Raw genomic sequence first — 18,876 nt, forward strand, 5'->3', positions numbered from 1 at the left:
TTGTCCATTTCTTTTTGCTTTTTTACTTCTCATTCACCAAATCTAGGAAATTTTCAACCTTGTCCTACCAAGAGTTTTCACTTTTTTTTAAAGCATGTCTAAATCCAGTGTATTCCAACCTAATATTCTCTCCACTGTGTAGTGTTCCATTACCATCCAGGGTCATGGATGTCGACATAGTTATATATCAAGATTTTAGGTTGTGGGGATAGCACTTTATATAACCCAAGGTCATAGGTATTACATGTAGACAACTATGGCATAAGCCGCTCCCGTCTCATGGAATCACCCAAGAAACCACTGGAAGTGTATTAGTCCTCCAACCTATTCGCAGAATCACGCAGATAGTAGTTGACAGTTTTGCGAGGGGAATAAGATAGTTGTCCCTCCATTTCCATAACGGTGTGGCATTGGATCTCAAATGTTGGTCATGCTCTCAGGCACCCGACTAACAACCAGCTCGTGATAAAAGGGGAATAAAAGTGTCGTGCTTGCTAGAGTACGGAGTAATAGCCTTGCTCATTGCTGATCATTCTCTTGCCGGTAACCGCTAAAAGGGGTCTTTGTCTACGTGTATGTAGACATATATTGGGGCCAAATCCCTATTACCACTAACCAACATGACTTACTATGGAGTAGACTGCGCCAGAGCATTGCAAGGATGTCTTTGTACTCCGTAAAGGAATTCCACTCGTGGACAATGCTGTGGTGTTGGCCCAGCTAGATGTGGCTGGTGGGCCAAGTGGCGGTGTAATGACAGTGTGGCGTAGCACAGCCTCCTCCCCTGACGGCAGAGGCCCCGGCCCGGAAGGCTCCATTTATCTAAGCGCCCCGACGAGGTGGCCCTTAAGTAACCCCTCCTTTGCTGAAGCCTGGAAAGATATCTATCTCATTCCAATCACCCTGACAACCATAAAACTCTCCCTTCGTGTCCTCATAGGTGTCTTCTGTCTCTCAGTACCATCAGAGGTGTCATCGTTATTCGTGCCTCTTTTTACAGTGAAGTATCGAAAACCAGACGACGTCATACCTGCGTTATCAGCAACCCAAATCGTGGGCAACCTCGATACACGAATTGCGACAACAACAATGTCGGGCGCAACTCAAGATCCTCGACTGCTCTACAGCGTCAATAATATTCGTGCTTTCCATATCCAAGATGGCGAGGAGCAGGAGCTTACCCCATCCGGTCCCCAGACTCTCTCGTTGCTAATGGTCCCCACGAACACAGCTGGTGATGGAGCTGGGGCCGATTGGCGTGAAGAATCACCCGAAGAGGATTTCTATCTCCACCTGTACCTCCCGCCTGAGCTGGATCTCGCGATACCGGCAACTACACAGATCTTCCATCAACCTCCCGACAGTTATCTGATTCCCCGCTGGGACATGGGCCCCGATGCTGGCGCCTTTATCCGTATTCAGTTTCCTAGTATCGGTTCGGGCCCCACCAATGTCTCCCAGGATGACATTGATACGTTTGAATCTATCCTTGCGCAATGCACTGCATTCCACGAACACGTCTCGCCCCCAAAGGATCAGGTCCATACCGCTTATAACCCGGCCGAATACGCACCGGGTGAGGGATACGTTGGAACCCCAGATACAAAGAAGGCAGATGGACACGGGCGAATTGTGTTGGTAGACGAAGAAAACGGAAGTGTGGTTGGAGAGCTAGGAGATGGTTACAATGTAGTCGAAGACGCTGATGTGAAGCCTGGTTCCAAGAGTAAGTGATCTATCCCGCTGTCGCAATCATCCCGAGTTAGCTGCATATTGACACATCGTAAAACAGGACCGGTAGGGATTGAACTTCCCACAGAAGGCCAAGGCAACCAAGTCAGCGTCAGCAATGTCTCTGAAGAATACCTGGCGTTGTCCCGGCACCCGGCATATAAGGGCTCGACGCTCGTGCAAAGCTCAGCTACCGCATCCCGTCTTATTGTGACTGGATCGACGTATCTGGCAAATGCTATCGCAAGCGGCGCCGAAAGCTTCCAAAAGAGAACGCAACCTACTCCCAAGCCTCTCAAATTCTCGGACGCTACCCACTCGCGCATTCGAAAGGTTGGCACTCTCTCAAACAGCGCAGCAGATTTTTCTGCTCGCACAGTTGGGCAGGTCGGAAGAGTCGCACAAAACTTAGGCGCATCACTGGCGCGCAAACAAGATTCCGACCGAAAGAAAGGCGTCGACAAGCGCAATCCACCACCAGATTATAAGCCTGGTGTGCTGAACAAATCAATGATCGCATTCTCAACATTAGCCGACGGCATCGAGCAGGGAGCCCGGAACATGCTATTCTCGGGTGCCAGCGCTGCCACCTCCATGATCGACTACCGCTACGGTAATGAGGCAGGCTCCGTCGCACAGAACCTGACGGGCGGCATCAAGAATGTCGGATTGGTCTACATAGATGCTTCAGGTGTCAGTCGCCGCGCGCTTCTGAAATCAGTTGCCAAGGGCATGGTCGTCGGAAGAATGCGCGACGGCCAACAGGTTGTAGTTGGTGGTGGTGACGGCGGCCATGTTCCAGCTGGCGCTGTGGAGGGCGTTCCGGGCCCTTCTGATTTGGGCGTCAGGGACCCCAATGCGCGGCGCGCGTCGCCTAACCCCACACCGCCCCCTGCATACGGCGCCTCTGGGACAACGTCCCTCGGCGGGACATCGTTGTCAGGGGGTAAGCGGTAAAAAAACACGGGGGCTGGCGCGCATGGCAATCAACTTGTGTCTGCTTGATTATTCGATTTTATTTGAATTCGCTTTCGGCGGGCGGCATGAATTCCCCCATCTGGAACATTTACTGTGTAGATTGAAACTTGAAGACTGCTGAGCCTTCGTCTATGCTCTATTTTGCCTTTTTGATACGTAGATAGTGACCTCGCATATTCAAGATAAAGTTCCGACCGCATCGTAATGTACGATGTATGCACTATGGACGTCAATTTGCTGCTTCTCATCAACGGTTGAATAGGATTTGGGTTTTGGCCACGTAAGGTCACACAGCGCCATAATTGGATGAAGTAAAGCTAGACCGTCTTTTGAGGCGGAAATTTGACTTGTATTGCCAGTAGACACAACTTGAAGATGCGAGGGTGTGGGCTTGTTGTTGACAACGGCGACGGGCAATTAGATAGGCTTGCTTATATGCCCTTGCCGCTGGACGATCTATCCGATATCGATTGGATGACAATATACAACGTTGTAGAGGCGAAAACTGCCAACGCATCGTTTGACAGTTGTCCACGGCCCACCGACGCCCCTTGCCCAATGGGGATTATCAGGGATTGATTGATAGTGGGAACGGCTTGACGCTACGCCTGGTGTATTAGCGATCCGGTATAGCGCAAAAAATGGAAAAGTTCCCGAAGTGTTAAAATTACATGCAGAAGATTGGATTGACATGAAGACTGATTATGTACTTTTCCGTGTGGATAGCCTTAACTAGGCGTGGTTAGAAGTACTCCATACGATGCACATGGTGCATGAAGTGCATGGATGATAGTGTAAGGTTTAGTGTTGCAGACCGGACTATTCAGGGACCGCATTACTCGTACATCACCCTTTCAAGGTTGCAGTTGAAGATGAAATCCATGGATGCGAAGATCTACTGGGATCGGGATTCAACCTACCATGGTTTGAGCCAAGCATCTTTACCGTGGTTGGGAGCTATGGTTTCCAGGGTTCGACACATCGGGATCTGATCTTAAATGTTTGCATATTGAACATCTTCGATCAATTACGAAGTGTACTTGTATTGATGGCTATGAGAGCTATGTAAGTACCTTCAGCTTTCCATGTACACGGTCAAAGCCCATGCGAAATAGAAAATAGAAACAGCAGTTCTTTAGCGCTTACCGAGAACCACGCTAAGCTGGGGTACTGCGACTACTGCAAACCATCTTCAGGGTTCGTGAACCCGGATAATTGGAGCTCCCCAATTGATGGAAATCCATAATCTTCAGTGTACTCTGTAGATTGATTGAAGTGATATTATTTACCGATACTCCGTATATCAACGCAGCTAGACCAATGAAGAAGAACAAGGAAAAAAAGAGATCCGAGCTTCTGTTTTGGGAGGGCTAATAATGACGATCGTCCGAGGTGTCCACACTTACACACTATCAACATTCGAAACAGCCGGTGCAACCCCCTATTTTTTCTTCTGAAACTGGGCCTTTTAGTTTTGGCACTTTTGACTGGATTGAACTATTAATATTTCCGAGCTCAGAGCACATACTACTGTGTACACAGTACACTTTGTGTGCACTTCTGTCCCTTCTTTAGCACATGCGAGGATCAGCCCTCGGTACTCGAGCCCTTCTCTAGCACAGGCACAGGTCAACACGCAAGGGATTCGCGATCAATATATAGACAATCGATATCGAATCCACCTTTGTGTACTCCGCTCCCGTACGCGCCAATTAGTCCCAACTCTGTCCTCGTCAGTGTTCTGGACGTATCATACCCTAAAGCTTCGGATAGCTGACCTCGGGCTATGTATGGATTTACATACTGACAGAAGGTATCAATCTTGATGAAAGATTGTTCTAGATAGTATAATAACTCAGTAGAAACATAGCTTCTGCTATAGACTTCATCAATTAGCTCTAGTCAAATAGAAATTCATTAATTGCTCAAGCGGTCATATCAGCCAAATCCTCATCCAAGGCTCAAGAGCCAAAGACCCGCCTCCCCCAGACTAAGAAAGAAACTACCAAACCTGGATCTCACCTCCTCTTTTCTTCTTCACCTTCTTCCCATCTGGCCTTTGCTTCCCTTAGGGCCATCTTTTTTCCTTTTGATTTGTTCTTTTTTTCTTCTTCGTTTCTTTGATTCTGTTCTTTGGGGGTAACTACTCCCCCCCCTTTTTGACTCGGAATCCCCGACCGGTGCTTCCCGTCTTTTCCTCCCCTCGCACCCCCTGTCCGCCCCTCAGTACCCTGTCTTCGACAATGTTCACTGTCGCCGCAATTGAATCCGAGTTTTGTTGATCGGGTTCGCAATCGCGTCTGAGACATTTGTTACCGCGTTTGCTTGCGGATAACGTGCGACCCAAACCCCAAATCGGGGGTCTGGACAGAGGGGACTCTGGAGTACTGCAGTGCAGGTAACTTTAGCTTTTCTTTCCTTATTTGGGAAACCTATTGCTTTTCGACGCGTCTTTACATCTGCAGAAGGTCGTGACCTGGCGTCCTCAGTGATATTCTAACCCCATCTAACGGGGTTTGCGCGATTGGTGGTAAGCTTGTTTCCCCCCATTCCTCCGATCGATCTCCTGTCACCGGTGGCGCCCCCCCCATTCCTGGATTAAACGCACATTTTTCGCGATTATCGATAAGAAACTGGGGAAAGTCTATACTGACAAGTGTATCAATATCTACAGATTGCGCTTTGAATCGTTGTTTGGCGAGTGCGACCGGTCGCCCCAACCCCCCGACTTTCACCAGACATCCCCGGACGTTGTGCTCCCTCGCGCCAATCGTACCAATCGCAATTGATACCAAATTTCTTCAATCGAGTGCCCGCAGAAGCTGCCTCGAGTTGTCACACAGCAAGTCTCATAAGGCTTTGCGCATTTACTTGACGAAGGTATGTGGTCAGCCGAGCTCTGAATCGCCTCATGAGCATGTCCCTACCGCTCAATTCGGTGGATAATTTACTAATCTCTTCACAGCCGTTTCTGAGGCCGGTCCCGAACAGCTTTGCCGACTATGAGCACTTCTCATCAGCAGGCCGTGCCACTCCCCACCCATGCTCCAACGGTACCGACAAGCACATCGTCTACTGCACAAAAGAATGCGCGCACAGCCTATCCCGACATGTTAGGCACACCTCCGATTCCTCCCCCGAGGACTTCTTCCACACACCATAGTCGCCGCAGTCCGAATGGAACATCCGCAGACAAGACCAGTAGCTCGAGACAAGGCAAGAGCAGGTCGGATAGAAAAGAGAATCGTGATAATCGCGATCGCACGCGCGATGACCGAAATGGCAAATCACGGAGGCATCAAGCGGAGGAAGCTCCGCGCGAAGCACAGCAATCAAAAACGGCTCCCCCAGTGACAAACCCAGCTGAGTCGGAAATGGAAAATATCTCTAGTCAAGGAAACTTGGTAAAAGAACCAAGCGCAGTGATTAGCTCCGTTCTTGTCAGTGATCCTGCGGTGGACGCCGTGAGAGAACAAGCGCGACAAGTTGGCGCGGAACATACCCCTTCTTCTGGTTTCGATGGCATGGGCGGCGACGGTGCGGAGGAGGCTCGCGGGCCCCGAAGTCGGCACGACTATGGCAACGGGAATGTTATTAAGCGCAAGGAAACCACCTTCGGCTCTTACATTCTTGGACAAACCCTCGGCGAGGGCGAGTTCGGAAAGGTCAAGTTGGGATGGAAGCGCGACGGCAGCATCCAGGTTGCTATCAAGCTCATTCGAAGAGACACGCTGGGAACCAATCCTAGCCGCCTGCCGAAAATCTACCGTGAAATTGCTATTCTGCGCGAGCTGGCACACCCCAACATTGTGCGCCTTCACGAAATGGTGGAAACCGACCGTCATATTGGGATCATCATGGAGTACGCGTCAGGAGGCGAACTTTTCGACTACATTCTGAACAACAGGTATCTGAAAGATAACTCCGCACGTCGACTGTTTGCTCAGCTCGTTTCCGGAGTCGGCTACCTGCACAAGAAGGGCATTGTGCATCGTGATCTCAAGCTGGAAAACCTGCTGCTCGATCGAAACCGCAACATCATTATTACAGACTTCGGATTCGCCAACACTTTCGACCCTGTGGACCCGCTAGACGAGGAGATCGAGTATAACCTGACCAACAAGGAATATGTGAAAAGAAAGAAGTTAGACAAAATCGGTAGTAACGGTCTACGGCGAGGCGATCTAATGCAAACGAGCTGTGGCAGTCCTTGCTACGCGGCCCCCGAGCTTGTCGTGAGCGACTCTTTATACACAGGCCGGAAGGTGGATGTGTGGAGTTGTGGTGTGATCTTGGTATGTTTCCGTGCAGCCGCTAATCTTGGATCGACTAACCCTCCGTGAATCTAGTACGCCATGTTGGCAGGATATTTGCCTTTCGATGATGACCCAGCAAACCCAGACGGCGACAACATCAATCTTCTGTACAAATACATTGTCACTACTCCTCTCACATTCCCCGAATATGTCACGCCGCATGCACGCGATCTATTGAGGCGGATATTGGTTCCTGATCCTCGGAAACGCGCAGACTTATTTGAAGTTGCCCGTCATAGCTGGCTCAGTGAATACTCGAACATTGTGTCCCATATCACAAGCAGCACAACGAACGTTATGGATATCGCAAACACCACGATCCCATCTGGTAAGAGCAAGTCAAGGAAGCGGTTGAATTCAAATTGCTCACATATATCTACAGAAACTCAAAAAGAAGCACCACCTCTTGTCCGCAGTGCCTCAGTACGCGAGCCACCGAAGACACATCAGAACAGTGTGGCAGCTGTTGGTGGACTCAATCATCATGCTGGGGATATTTCCCAAGACCCGCCAACCGAAAAGTCCAGGACCCCCCGCGACGCCAAGCGGAGAACGGTACAAGTCGAATATGTCGCTCCGCAATCACAGACGACGAGAGGCGACCCCCCGGCGGAATCCTCTGCACCACGCGGCCGACTCCCGGTCTCAGAGGCTCAAAGTGCTGCTTCAGCGCAAAGACCGGCAGACCCAGCCCGGCACGTTGCAGAAGTACCGGCACTCAACCTCAACAAACCACTTCCAGGACACTTCCCGCGCTCTACTTCGGACAATGCAGCCCTTACTGGGACGCAAACAGCTACAGTGCCTCAAGGCCCTCGACCGGCCACTGGTGGATCTATGAATTCTTTCGGCAACACCGGTCGTTTGCCTTCCCGTGGCTCCTATGGTCAGCCGGTGGCTCCTACTGTTACCGCGACTAATACAGAAGGCCGTCTGGCACAGCCCAAAAGCAGACAGTTTGCTCTTGCGCAGGAATCCGCGCAAGCCTCGAGCACATCTATCTCTCGCCCAAGCACCCGCAACCCACAACTGCCTCCCACTTTCAACACTACTCCCCGACAAGAGCCACCAAAGGGCCACAAGAGGTCCAATACTGTCTCGAGTCTGGGAGAGAAGCTTTTCGGTCGTTCAGGGTCGATTTTGGGTGGCCGTACGCAATACAATGCTCCTCGCACAAAGCAGGACAGGCGTCCACCCCCTAGCATGAAGGAGCCCATACCGAGAGAAAACTCAAGAATGTCTGTTGATTCTCGCCACTCTATGCAATATCCCCACAACCGCAAGCAAAGCGAGTCTGGCGCAGAGAACCGGCCACGTCGATTCTCATTGCTTCCACAATCCTTCTCGTTCCGAGGTTTCTCGAATGCCCGAGCCCCGACGCCCGAAGAAACCTCGCAGAACCGGCGACCCGTCGACGCTCGTGGCCCACAACGCCCCGCAACGGGCCCTGCAAGCCCCAACCAGAATCGTGCTCGTGCGACAAGCTACGGTACTCAGGATGCCATGGGAGTAGTCAGCGAGCGATCTGGCGAGGAAGTTCAACATGGATCTGAGCTTCTTAGCTACGAGGCTCAGATTGATCAGCAGTTCGCAGATCTGGGATCCCAATTCGATCACCAGAACGGTTCCTTTGGGATACCATCCGCTGAGCAAGTCTACCAGAACTCTGCAGATCCATACTCTGGTCATCAAAACTCTCGGTCCAAGCCAAACTACTACGATGATTACAACAGCCCATATGACAATGTGCCTAGACAGTCAATGCAGGCTGGCCGATCAGGGCGTGGACCCGGTGTTTTACAGAAGAACCACCGCAAATTTGCGGACGCCTACGAATATGAGCGTGATGGATCACACCATTCCGGCAGCTCCGGGGCAGCCCGCAAGGTCATGGATTTCTTCCGAAGACGTGCCAAGTCCCGCGCTGGCGATGACCGTTGAATTCAAGGTGCTCGAAGAGGCAACATTCCATATCGAACAGATGTTGAAACTGGACAGATCAAGCAGTTATGTGGGTCCCTTTGCCCTCGGGCAGATGCAAACCCTCTCGCTCTGATGCTTCATTTGAGTTGCTTGAAAGAGCAGCGAGGTTGTTTGAAAACTACGTGATACCCTGCTTTTTTCCCTTTCTTATGCATGGAGCGATTCCTCTTCATCCGTCGGGTGTTTGACGCATTATTCTAGCATGTTCTATTATTTCCTTTGTCTGAAAACATTTTCCTTGCTTCCTAATGTCTTGTCCTCTGCCCCGTTTTCCTGTGAATTGCATTCCCTTCTCCTGTTACTATTATCTCTGGCTGTAAAGTGAGATCTGTGTCCTCATTCAGAGAGCATTCTATTAGCCCTGGAATCCTTTGTTTTGCGTCCCTTGTTTCCCTCTTAGCACTTGTTTGTTCCTCTATGGGAGGCTTTGTCCGATAATTCAATTGTGACACTATTGCCATTGTGTGCATCATTTCCCCTGCCTATGTTGCTCTTAATGACTTCCGCTAAGGGCATTCTTCTGGCGGCTGATTGCTCAGGTGTCTTTTGCTAGTTCTCGGTACTTTATTTTCTAGGACCAATAGTGTCAGTACATTAATTCTACATGGCTTGAACTTCATCTGTCTTTCCTGTCTAGACAGTAGCGTATAACTCCAGCCTACCTATCTCACTTAACTATCAAATGCTCAACATTCACCAAGTCAGCCTCCCTATTCAAACCTTCAATCTCAGCCATAGCAAAAGGAATCCCCTCAACCAACCGCTTCTCCTCCATAATCATCTCAATCTCCCCTGGGAAGTAAATCCTCTCCACGCCCGCCATTTTCTCCGACCCAACAACCCTCTTATAAAGATAGTCCATCCTCCCCTTAAACTCCTCCAGACTCATAAATAAATCCGGCTTAATAGCCACCAAGAAATGCCCCACATCCGCCTCCCTCGACGGATCATAAGGGTTAGTAACATGGCCCGCAAAAGCCGACCCCGAAAGCACCCCCGAAAAAACATCCATCATAACCGCCAACCCAGACCCCTTCGGGCCCCCCATCGGCAACATAACCCCCTTCAAAGCCTCAGCCGGATCATCCGTCCTATTCCCCTCCCCATCAAGCGCCCAATCCTGCGGAATCTTCTCTCCCCGCCTAAGCGCCTTATAAATCTTCCCCCGTGCCGCAACCGACGGCGCCATATCCAATATAAACGGCTTTCCATCCTCCCCACCAGGCGCACCACACGCAATAGGCGAAACACCCATCAACTTCTCCCTCCCACCCCAAGCCGGCAGTGCAGGCGAACTATTCGTGAAAACAAGCGACATCATGTCTGCATCCAGAGCTTGCTGAACCAGCCACGCCGACATGCCGAAATGATTCGAGTGTTTGATGGAGACCATGCCGATGCCGTAGATCTGCGCCATGGAAATGGCCAGCTTCATGCCCTCGTGCGCGGCCACGAACCCGAACCCGTTGTGCGCGTCGACTTGGCCGACTACGGGGGTTACTTGGTTGATTGTGGGGATTGCGGAGGGATTTAGGGCTTTCTGCCGGATGCGCTCCATGTAGGAGGGGATGCGGTTTGTGCCGTGCGTGTCGACGCCGCGGAGGTCGGCGGCGATTAGGCATTTGGTCACTATTTCTGCGTCGGGTGGGGATGTGCCGTTGGCGATGAGGATTTGTTTGGTGAAGGTGTGCAGGTCGGATGGGTGGATGTTGTGCAGGTCTTGTTGGTTTGGGTCTGGCATTGTGGATTGAGGATTGAGGATTTGGTGGTTTATAAAATGTATTGATGTCTTGGTCGTATGTTGGGATTGTGTCTGTTTTATAGACGGATTGGGGAGCGGATGTGTTGCGAGAGACGGGGTGGGGCCGGGCTGGGGAGTGTGGGGGCGTATCAGTTTGATTTCGGAGTCTCGTTGCCGGACGACGAAGTTAGCTGCCGATTTTTGGCTGTACACAGTACTTGCACGACTATCTACAACACCTTGCAAAGGCACTCAGATAAAAATCTCAAGAATTGTGAGAAACCTGGACGTCCCCCCGTCTTGGATACACGTACTCGCAGACTCATTAATTTACAGGCCCGTCGACATCCGTTTTGGACCTACAAACAGCTGAGCGTTACCTGTGCAGCCCATCCGTCCCCCTCTACTATTCGTCGAGTTCTCAGGCGGTTCGGAATCTCTAAACGCCGATTGAAGCAGAAGATTCCAATCAAGCCCTCTCTCGCAATTGGGCTGAGGTTCGCGCGAAAGTGGCGGCGTGAAAGCTTTCAATCGTGGATCTTTTCGAACGAATGTTCGGTGCAACGAACATCGAACTTTGGTCCATAATGGTGCTTCCGCAAAACCTCTGAGGGCCTTGGAAAGGAGTTTGAGAATGCGAAGGCACACAGGTAGAGCTCAGCTGTTTGTACGTCCAGAACGGATGTCGACGGGCCTGTAAATGAATCAGGCTGCAAGGACGTCTATTCAAGGTGGGGGACGTCCAGTTTTCTCCTGAGTCCCGATTCTCGAGCTTTTCATCTGAGTACCGTTGCAAGATGTTGTAGATAGTTCTGTGAGTACAGCCAGAATCGGCAGCTAATCTCGTCTGTGTAGCATCGTTCTTGTGGGAGTATACGATAGCTGACCTTTGCTCAATAGAAAGCTGAGCTCATTGACATTGGACTGTTGTGGGTTAGAATAGGCCTGTTGTGGGTGGTGTAGGAGAGAAAAGAAAAACATGGGTTGGTTGTTGGGGCAATACCCGGCCTAATAACTACCCACCGCCTTTGCGGCGATTTTGGGCAGTACGGGTCTACTGCCCACACCTGACACCAGTCTAATGCCCAGATCTCAAACCCATCAATTTCAATTGCAATTTATCAGTGCCCACCAACAGTATCTATAATCCACTCGCAAGTAGGCTCTTGATGAGTAGCTACCGCATCATTTCCATCCAAACTTGCCTCCTCCTGCGCCGCCTCGGCGGCCCTATTAGCGAGTAAAGTCGAAACTCCAATGAACCGTTTCTTCGCCAGTCGGATTTCTCGCTCCAACACTGCATCATCACGAGCCTTAATGTGCCTTTTAGCACTGCTACAGGATAGAGGGCCCCCATATTAACCCTCTTCTTGGTTGTATTTGCATCCTTTCGTCGTTGAAGGTTGAGGATGTTGATGTTGGCACGTGGCGGTCGCGTACTGAGCACCCGCTTCCGCGAGAGCGAGGCCTCCCTCCAAAATAGTAGCCAACTCACGGCGAAATTTAGGAGATAAAGCATCAAGTTCGGTCCCAATTACATCGGTTATCTTAAGCATTTCCTCGGCCTCTTGACGAAGAGAAATAACGTCCTTGATAGGTGAGTTTGGGATCGAACTCGACGCTGGGGGTGGGTCATCCCCGTCCCACATCTCTAGAACTTGCTCAGGAAGATCGGGGTCCTCAATCTGCCCAGGTGTAACTGCTTCGAGCCTATCCTTTTCCATCGGCTTTTGTTTGATGTAGTTGTAGGTTGCTGGGAGTCTTTTGATAAACCGGTAGGCCCAGTTCCGGCCGAAGGTGCGGGCGGGGTCTTTTCTTCGACTTATCTCGTTTGCACAGGCCTGAATCATATCGGCAGTGGGGGGTGAGTTTGCTTGGTTCAAGGTATCGATCCAATGCATCAAAGCCTGTTCCTGATCTGGAAGTAGAGCTTTGTTGGGGCCAGTACGTTGAGATCGTGAAGTGCGACCTCGAATCCGACCTTTGAGGGGATTGTACGGGATATTATATTCCCGCGCCAATTTGGTGATAACAAGTTTTTTTTTGCTATCGTGGTATGCGGATACCGCTGCTAGAATACGCGCCTCTAGATCCTGAGATTTAACGGCCATGGTTGGGGGTAACAATCGGGATTGAATTTGATGGGTTTGAAATCTGTGAGGGCTGTGTATGTACTGAACGATTCGATACCGGAGACTCTTTCTGTATCACGCGTGACGCCCGTGAGTCCCGTCGCCAGAAAAAGGGTTATATCGGTATAATCCAGAAATCGCTGTATGATAATCCCGTCTAAAGCTCTTCAGAATAAGTCTTGGGAACACAAGTCTCGTCCTCTTCGATACCAACCCATTCCCAACAAGCCTTCCAGATCACTTCGCGTTTGGCTACATTTTCGCTAGCAAGAGCAGGAGCCTGAGGCTCCCTCCCATTGAAATGGCCCCTGACCGATGCAAACCCTGGAGCCAAAGCCAGCGCCAAGATATCACGAGCGGAGTCTGCATTCGATCGAAGGCTGTAAGTGAAAAGCTTGATGACCGGAAGCAACAAGCTTAACAGTTTGAACACGACACGAGTGCTTGGAAGCTGGACCTCATGTGCCCGAGAGTCGACCATGCCACCGGGGTCCATAGCCGTCACCGTGATTTTGCTGAGTCGCGGGTTCTGCAATTTGGAGTCGGTTAAACAATCTCCATTTTCGTATAAGTATGCACGTACCTGCTGAAGACGTTCATTCAAACTGTGCATGAACATGACGTTGGCAAGCTTGCTGTTTGCGTATCGTTGCCATCCCATGTCATATTCTGTTCCAGCGGCATCGGGGTCAGGTTTGATCAGCGAATCCAGGTTGTCATCTGAAGGAAGCTCGGCGCCAAGTTTGGCGAGAGGGTTTGAATGTTCAGGATCGTGGACTACAGAACTAAGCAGGACCACACGGCCGTTCTCAGGGTCCATGCTTCGCAGAAGTTTGAGGACCAGTAAGAAATGCGAAAGATGGTTGACCTGGAAAGTGTTTTCCATCTGGTCCTTGGAAAGCCGCTGACCGTCCAGCGACCATGTAAATGCATTGCAGATGATGGCTGAAATGGGTGGAAGTTCCTTCTTTTCTACCAGACCGGCAATCTCGTTCGCAAAAGCTCGTACATCTGAAAGAGAACTCAGGTCCACGCTTTTGATTAGGAGATTGCTAGATGGATTCTGGCGGGAAAGTCCTTCTAGACGAAGTAATTGAGGGCTCTTGGGAGTCTTGGTTGCGTTTCGGACAGTGCCAATAACTGTCAACGAGGGGTGCGTCGATAGAACTTGGTGCACAGCTTCAAGAGCGAGTGAGCCGGTTGCGCCGGTGATTATTACCGTGCCTGCCATATTTGCAGTTACTTACAAGTGATGGCGGAAGGAGCGATGGAGCAGGTGCAAGTTGGCCCAATACCCGAGGGAGGAAAAGAGATGGGGAAGTCGGGAGAGTATGTGTTGTCAGACAGGAGGCTTATAAATCTCTTCGAAGCTGACCGAGGTTTAAATAAGATTACAGTCAACTATAGTAGCAATCGGGATGTAGGGATGCCATCATTCCTGGGCAGGTGAGATGCCAAGACCAATCAGGAGTAGCCGAATACGCCCAACAGGTGGCTAACTGAGCGGCAAATTATTGAATCAGAGGAAATATTTGAGAGGATTGCCTCCAAAAATCCCATTATGTGGGCGTATAGCGATCGATTCGTGATTGCGTGCAGACACCTCAAGGTAATTGATCTCGCACTAGCGATTGCTCATAGAGAGCAAATTGCTGCTGTTTGAATTTCCACGAGCCAATCATATTATTGGTAAATGCGAGACCCCATATAACCCCAATGAACAGAATTCCGATGAGAGGCCCGAGAATCGCAAAGACTGTAAATCCATACGAAGCGTCCTGGAACGGTGAACTAAGAGCCAGGCGGTTGGTGGCCAGACCCACCTGCATCGCCGTCAACACCAAAGCAACATAGATAGTCGCTGCAGTCACCGGAGTCAAGTAGTCATGAAACAGCTCACCGTACGTGTGGTAGGTGATCTGATACGCGCTTAAAGGGCGGGCATGAAAAATCATACAGATTTTGTTGAGTCGCGACAGTCTCAATTCTCCAAACAAGTATCTCGAATTGATGTTTGCTGGGTTGTTGGCATCGTTTCTCAATAATTGCTGGTTTAGCTTAAGCCACATCTCCCAGGTAATGGTATTTGGTAGCAGACGGTAGGTTTGCGCAATGAAAAAATCACTTTCGAACCGCACAAGGGCCATGTATGAACTCAGGAAACCAAGAGCGCATTTGTGTAGCTCCTTTCGGCAACCCAGCTGCTGCTCCTGGTTGACCTTGTCTGGTGCTGAGACACAACAGAGGCCTTTACAAACGAGGTGGGATTCCCAAAACTGGGGATCAAGCAAATATCGTGGAAGTGGCTTCAGGTGGATACGTTGAGAGTCCTCCCAGACCATATGCATGTCGATTCTCTCGTCGACGGCAATTTCACGACATGTTGCCACCTGGTAGTTCAGGGGCTTAGGCGGCATCGGTTGACCGGCTAGCCACAGGTAGGGACCGATCCTATTCAGCTTATCCACCATCAAGTCTTTCTTCAAGAAATTCCGGATTTCTCCTGTGGGGCTGGCGAGTTGATGATCCGCCGTTCGAGCTGAGGCTGGGAGGAGACGAGCGTCTCCGAGATCTTGCAGACTGCCAGGGATGAATGCATTGTTGTCAAATGGAAGTTTGTTTGCCATTTATCAGATCACGATCTGGTCGAATGAGCCAAGAAAGGCTCAAGGTACATAGGATGGATAGGGACGAGGGGCTTCTGCAGGCTTGGGCCGCTTGGCGTGATGCGGGTGGATGAAGCCTCAGGCTTGGCACCGTACTAGTCTCAGTTAGTCTCACATCGAAAGAGCTGCTGCCTGACACATGACACACACATGACACAGCTAACCTGAGACAAAGTATAAGAAGCCATCACTGCAGAGCTTTCTCTGTCTTCCTTACCATATCAAAACCATACCACACATATCCAAATATCACCATGGCCCCCCTAAAAATCGTCGTCTATGGAAAATCCTCCGTCAGCCACGCCCCAGAACGTGGCATCCTTAGATTCTCAGTGAAGTCCAACGGCGAAGAACAAGAAACTGTCGCCAAAGAAGTAACCACAGCATCCACAGACCTACAGCGCTGGTTCAAATCATCCTACTTCTCCACAGACTCGACAATCGATGCTCCTGAGACAAAGTTCTCCTCCACAAGCATGAGAACCTGGAAAAAATCAATAGATAAGCACGACGCTGTGCTGCGCGACATGCCCCTGCCAAACCCGTTCAATGCTAGTATCTCTTTCAAGGCGGTCTTCCATGACTTCTCTAAACTGAACCACGCGATCGAGCAATTGCTCGCGTATCCCAATGTGGAGATCGATTCCCTGAAATGGGGCCTCACTGACGAAACCGGGGACCGACTTGCATCTGATGCGCGCAAGTTGGCTTTGCGTGATGCCATCCAGCAGGCGAAGGACTACTCCGAGGTTCTTGGACGAGATGTCGCTGTGGTAGAGATTTCCGACCAGGGGTCGAGTCCTTATGGGACTGCTAGGTTCCTGAGTGCTACGAGTCATGGTAATCATCGGTCCGAGCATGCGTCGTTGGATTTGACGCCGCAGGATATTGAGGTTGAGGGGAATGTTCAGGTTACATTTCAAGATGCGTGAGTCGCATGGTCATTCGCTTTCAAACTATGGAATATGATAATCTCGATGATCATTGGATTGGAACTGAAATTGAGAATTCAATGCGTGACCCCTTGTAACAAGCCAATTATTGCTGTCTGAGATTGTGGGCAATGGGGTATCTGAACTATATCATTTCATGTTGTTTGCTATTATGGATTAGCATTAAAGACCTCCCACATGAGAGTGTCAAAGTCTGGAGCCCCACTGAAATCCATGAAACCACCGGCGCTGGAATCGTGCAGCCAACTCATGGAATCGGTAGCAGGGTCGTAATCGTCCATGAAGGGATTGACCGGCACGTTGTCAAAACTAGGGTCCACATGAGGGGGTACAGGAGGCAGCTCTGCGGATTCATCCGCAGTTTGCAGCCGCTGAGCATTTCCCGTGCCGGGGGGTTGCCACATTCTTACCCTGCCTGGATGAGCTCGACGTGGCTTCTAAGCTTCGCATCTTGATCAGTTTCTGAACAGTTGCGCCGGATAACTCGTGTATACAATCACGAGCCCGCTTAGCTTCAGCCCAGTACTCCCCAATGCTACTTAGGATATTCAGACTGACGCTCGTATCAGTCACCACTTCGTCAATCTGCACTCCAGAGGCAATGTGTGGCAGTCTCCACAAGCAATGGAGCATGATCAGGGTGCTCAGGAAAATTGAGTGAACAATGAGTCGGCTGTATAGGAGAGCCTCCTGTCGGTAGAGCTCCCCAAGCCCGCGGAGTAGATCCACGGCGTGTTGGAAGCATCGCGCGAGCATCTCCTCCGACGGCTCTGGGATTCCAGGGCTAGGCCTGAGAACCAGGAGCATCATCTCATGAAACTTCGTTTCGCAGATTTTGGTGATGGCCTCGCTTCCAGCTGCGCGGGGAATGTCCGTAAACCAAGACTGAAGACGGTCGATGATTTGCGTTTGCCATGCATGGATGTCAGGTACTGGCGGGTAGGCATATCGTGGAGGATCCCTGCAGATGCTGTGCATGACATACTTAATCTCAGAGTTGATACGGGCTAACTTGAATAGATGAATGGAGTATGTCATATGAGATATTGAGTCGCTCTGTGCATCATCGCCGGCACTTGACCGGGAAAGTTCCTCGTCGGAGATATTCAAAGGGAGCTAATGTCACAGTCAATAAAGGCTAGTCGCGGAACCACATTAGCTCAACCACTTACTCGAAGCTCGCACGCTTCATCCCTCACTCCGATGGGCCGGCCCATCATGGTACCAAGTGTACGATCGAAGCTGTATACTACCCAGAAAATCCTAGTCCTCATCTCCTGCTCTAGAAAAGAGATAGGAAATGTGGGCGAAGCACGAACATTTCGTTGAAGGCCCAGGTCAATAAGAGCACCCAGACATTGATAGTTTAGGCTCCAAACATTGATGTTGCACGAGGGATTGTGGAGTCCATAGACCATCAGCAGGAGTAAACACTGCAGTCCTTCCAAAGAGCCTCCCGCACATGCGCGTTCAAAGTACTGGGTAGCTGCTGTATAATATCCCTCCGCGGGAAGAGGGATTCTGAAGCGCCTTGACAGATCCGAGGCTGATATTGCTAGAACCATGTATACGTGGAAGGCATCGACCGCATTCGGAGTTGCTTGATCGGTATATAATTTCTCGAGTCTCGCCATATGTGCCGGTTGGTGTAAAAACGGGTAGACGAGATGGACGGATGCAAAGTACTTCGATGTAAGTTCCACTGTGTCTTCTTTGCGACCTGGGAGTGGTGCTGGACTGTTGAAAAACCCAGACGATAATGACATTGGTTGTTTCGGGATGTCACTGCTTTTCGATGGTCCCGTTCGTCGGCCAGCACTGGTAAAGATGAGGTTCGCTAGGAAATATCCACTTGAAGGGCCGATATATCTCGGCTCTTCACCCGTAGAAAGAGATACAAGGCCGATTTCGTGAGCCGGCCTGGATTGTGCCCGAGATGGTTGGGTGTCGGCTGGCCCTGGCTGTTCATGACTGGGGGTTATGGACCTGCCGGTGTGGGTGGGCCCCAGAATTGAAGACTCGAGTTGAGTACATTCATCTGTTGGCTCGAGCTGTGGAATATCTGATGGATCTACTTGGGGTCCTTCCTCAAGGCGAATGGTCGGATCATGTTCCTTGACCAGTGACTCTAACCACTGCACCCGCTTCTGCAGATTTGCGATGTAGCTAGACAACTATTAGTCCCACACACGACCTCAGTCGACGGCAATACGTACGTGCGATTGACCTCCTGCTTGCCGTCGTTCACACAGACTACATTAGCCTTCCTGCAAGACGCGCATCGGGGAAGGTCGCCATCACAGCGGATTTTCCGTCTCTGGCACCTTCGGCAGGCGGCACGGTTCCGGGGTCGCTTTGGGGAGTCCATCGCAAAGC

General features: G+C 50.6%; 8 protein-coding genes across 8 annotated transcripts; 3 read left to right on the plus strand and 5 right to left on the minus strand.

Moving 5' to 3' along the window:
- Nucleotides 1-1,089: 1,089 nt before the first annotated feature.
- Nucleotides 1,090-2,688, plus strand: N7515_007321 (senescence-associated domain-containing protein; the record flags this gene model as incomplete). The annotated part of the gene is made up of 2 exons (XM_056668065.1): nucleotides 1,090-1,726; nucleotides 1,793-2,688. 2 exons carry the CDS (start codon nucleotides 1,090-1,092, stop codon nucleotides 2,686-2,688), a joined length of 1,533 nt encoding a protein of 510 aa, XP_056521661.1.
- A 3,023-nt stretch (nucleotides 2,689-5,711) lies between these two features.
- On the plus strand, nucleotides 5,712-8,966 carry N7515_007322 (putative serine/threonine protein kinase (Kin4); the record flags this gene model as incomplete). The annotated part of the gene is made up of 2 exons (XM_056668066.1): nucleotides 5,712-7,004; nucleotides 7,059-8,966. The coding sequence occupies 2 exons, from the start codon at nucleotides 5,712-5,714 to the stop codon at nucleotides 8,964-8,966; spliced, it is 3,201 nt and encodes a 1,066-aa protein (XP_056521662.1).
- Nucleotides 8,967-9,675: 709 nt separating this feature from the next.
- On the minus strand, nucleotides 9,676-10,749 carry N7515_007323 (Ldh family oxidoreductase; the record flags this gene model as incomplete). The annotated part of the gene is made up of 1 exon (XM_056668067.1): nucleotides 9,676-10,749. The coding sequence occupies one exon, from the start codon at nucleotides 10,747-10,749 to the stop codon at nucleotides 9,676-9,678; it is 1,074 nt and encodes a 357-aa protein (XP_056521663.1).
- Nucleotides 10,750-12,107: 1,358 nt separating this feature from the next.
- N7515_007324 (uncharacterized protein) lies at nucleotides 12,108-12,860 on the minus strand (the record flags this gene model as incomplete). Its single annotated transcript, XM_056668068.1, has 1 exon — nucleotides 12,108-12,860. The coding sequence occupies one exon, from the start codon at nucleotides 12,858-12,860 to the stop codon at nucleotides 12,108-12,110; it is 753 nt and encodes a 250-aa protein (XP_056521664.1).
- Nucleotides 12,861-13,038: 178 nt separating this feature from the next.
- N7515_007325 (uncharacterized protein) lies at nucleotides 13,039-14,112 on the minus strand (the record flags this gene model as incomplete). Its single annotated transcript, XM_056668069.1, has 2 exons — nucleotides 13,039-13,410; nucleotides 13,465-14,112. 2 exons carry the CDS (start codon nucleotides 14,110-14,112, stop codon nucleotides 13,039-13,041), a joined length of 1,020 nt encoding a protein of 339 aa, XP_056521665.1.
- Nucleotides 14,113-14,485: 373 nt separating this feature from the next.
- On the minus strand, nucleotides 14,486-15,508 carry N7515_007326 (uncharacterized protein; the record flags this gene model as incomplete). The annotated part of the gene is made up of 1 exon (XM_056668070.1): nucleotides 14,486-15,508. The coding sequence occupies one exon, from the start codon at nucleotides 15,506-15,508 to the stop codon at nucleotides 14,486-14,488; it is 1,023 nt and encodes a 340-aa protein (XP_056521666.1).
- Nucleotides 15,509-15,801: 293 nt separating this feature from the next.
- N7515_007327 (SIMPL domain-containing protein) lies at nucleotides 15,802-16,479 on the plus strand (the record flags this gene model as incomplete). Its single annotated transcript, XM_056668071.1, has 1 exon — nucleotides 15,802-16,479. One exon carries the CDS (start codon nucleotides 15,802-15,804, stop codon nucleotides 16,477-16,479), a length of 678 nt encoding a protein of 225 aa, XP_056521667.1.
- Nucleotides 16,480-16,649: 170 nt separating this feature from the next.
- Nucleotides 16,650-18,868, minus strand: N7515_007328 (Zn(II)2Cys6 transcription factor domain-containing protein; the record flags this gene model as incomplete). The annotated part of the gene is made up of 4 exons (XM_056668072.1): nucleotides 16,650-16,871; nucleotides 16,903-17,616; nucleotides 17,673-18,666; nucleotides 18,717-18,868. The coding sequence occupies 4 exons, from the start codon at nucleotides 18,866-18,868 to the stop codon at nucleotides 16,650-16,652; spliced, it is 2,082 nt and encodes a 693-aa protein (XP_056521668.1).
- Between the last annotated feature and the right edge of the window lie 8 nt (nucleotides 18,869-18,876).

The sequence above is a fragment of the Penicillium bovifimosum genome (genome assembly GCF_028826915.1).
Source record: "Penicillium bovifimosum strain IBT 22155 chromosome Unknown utg000005l_segment0_segment0, whole genome shotgun sequence".
Taxonomy (NCBI): domain Eukaryota; kingdom Fungi; phylum Ascomycota; class Eurotiomycetes; order Eurotiales; family Aspergillaceae; genus Penicillium; species Penicillium bovifimosum.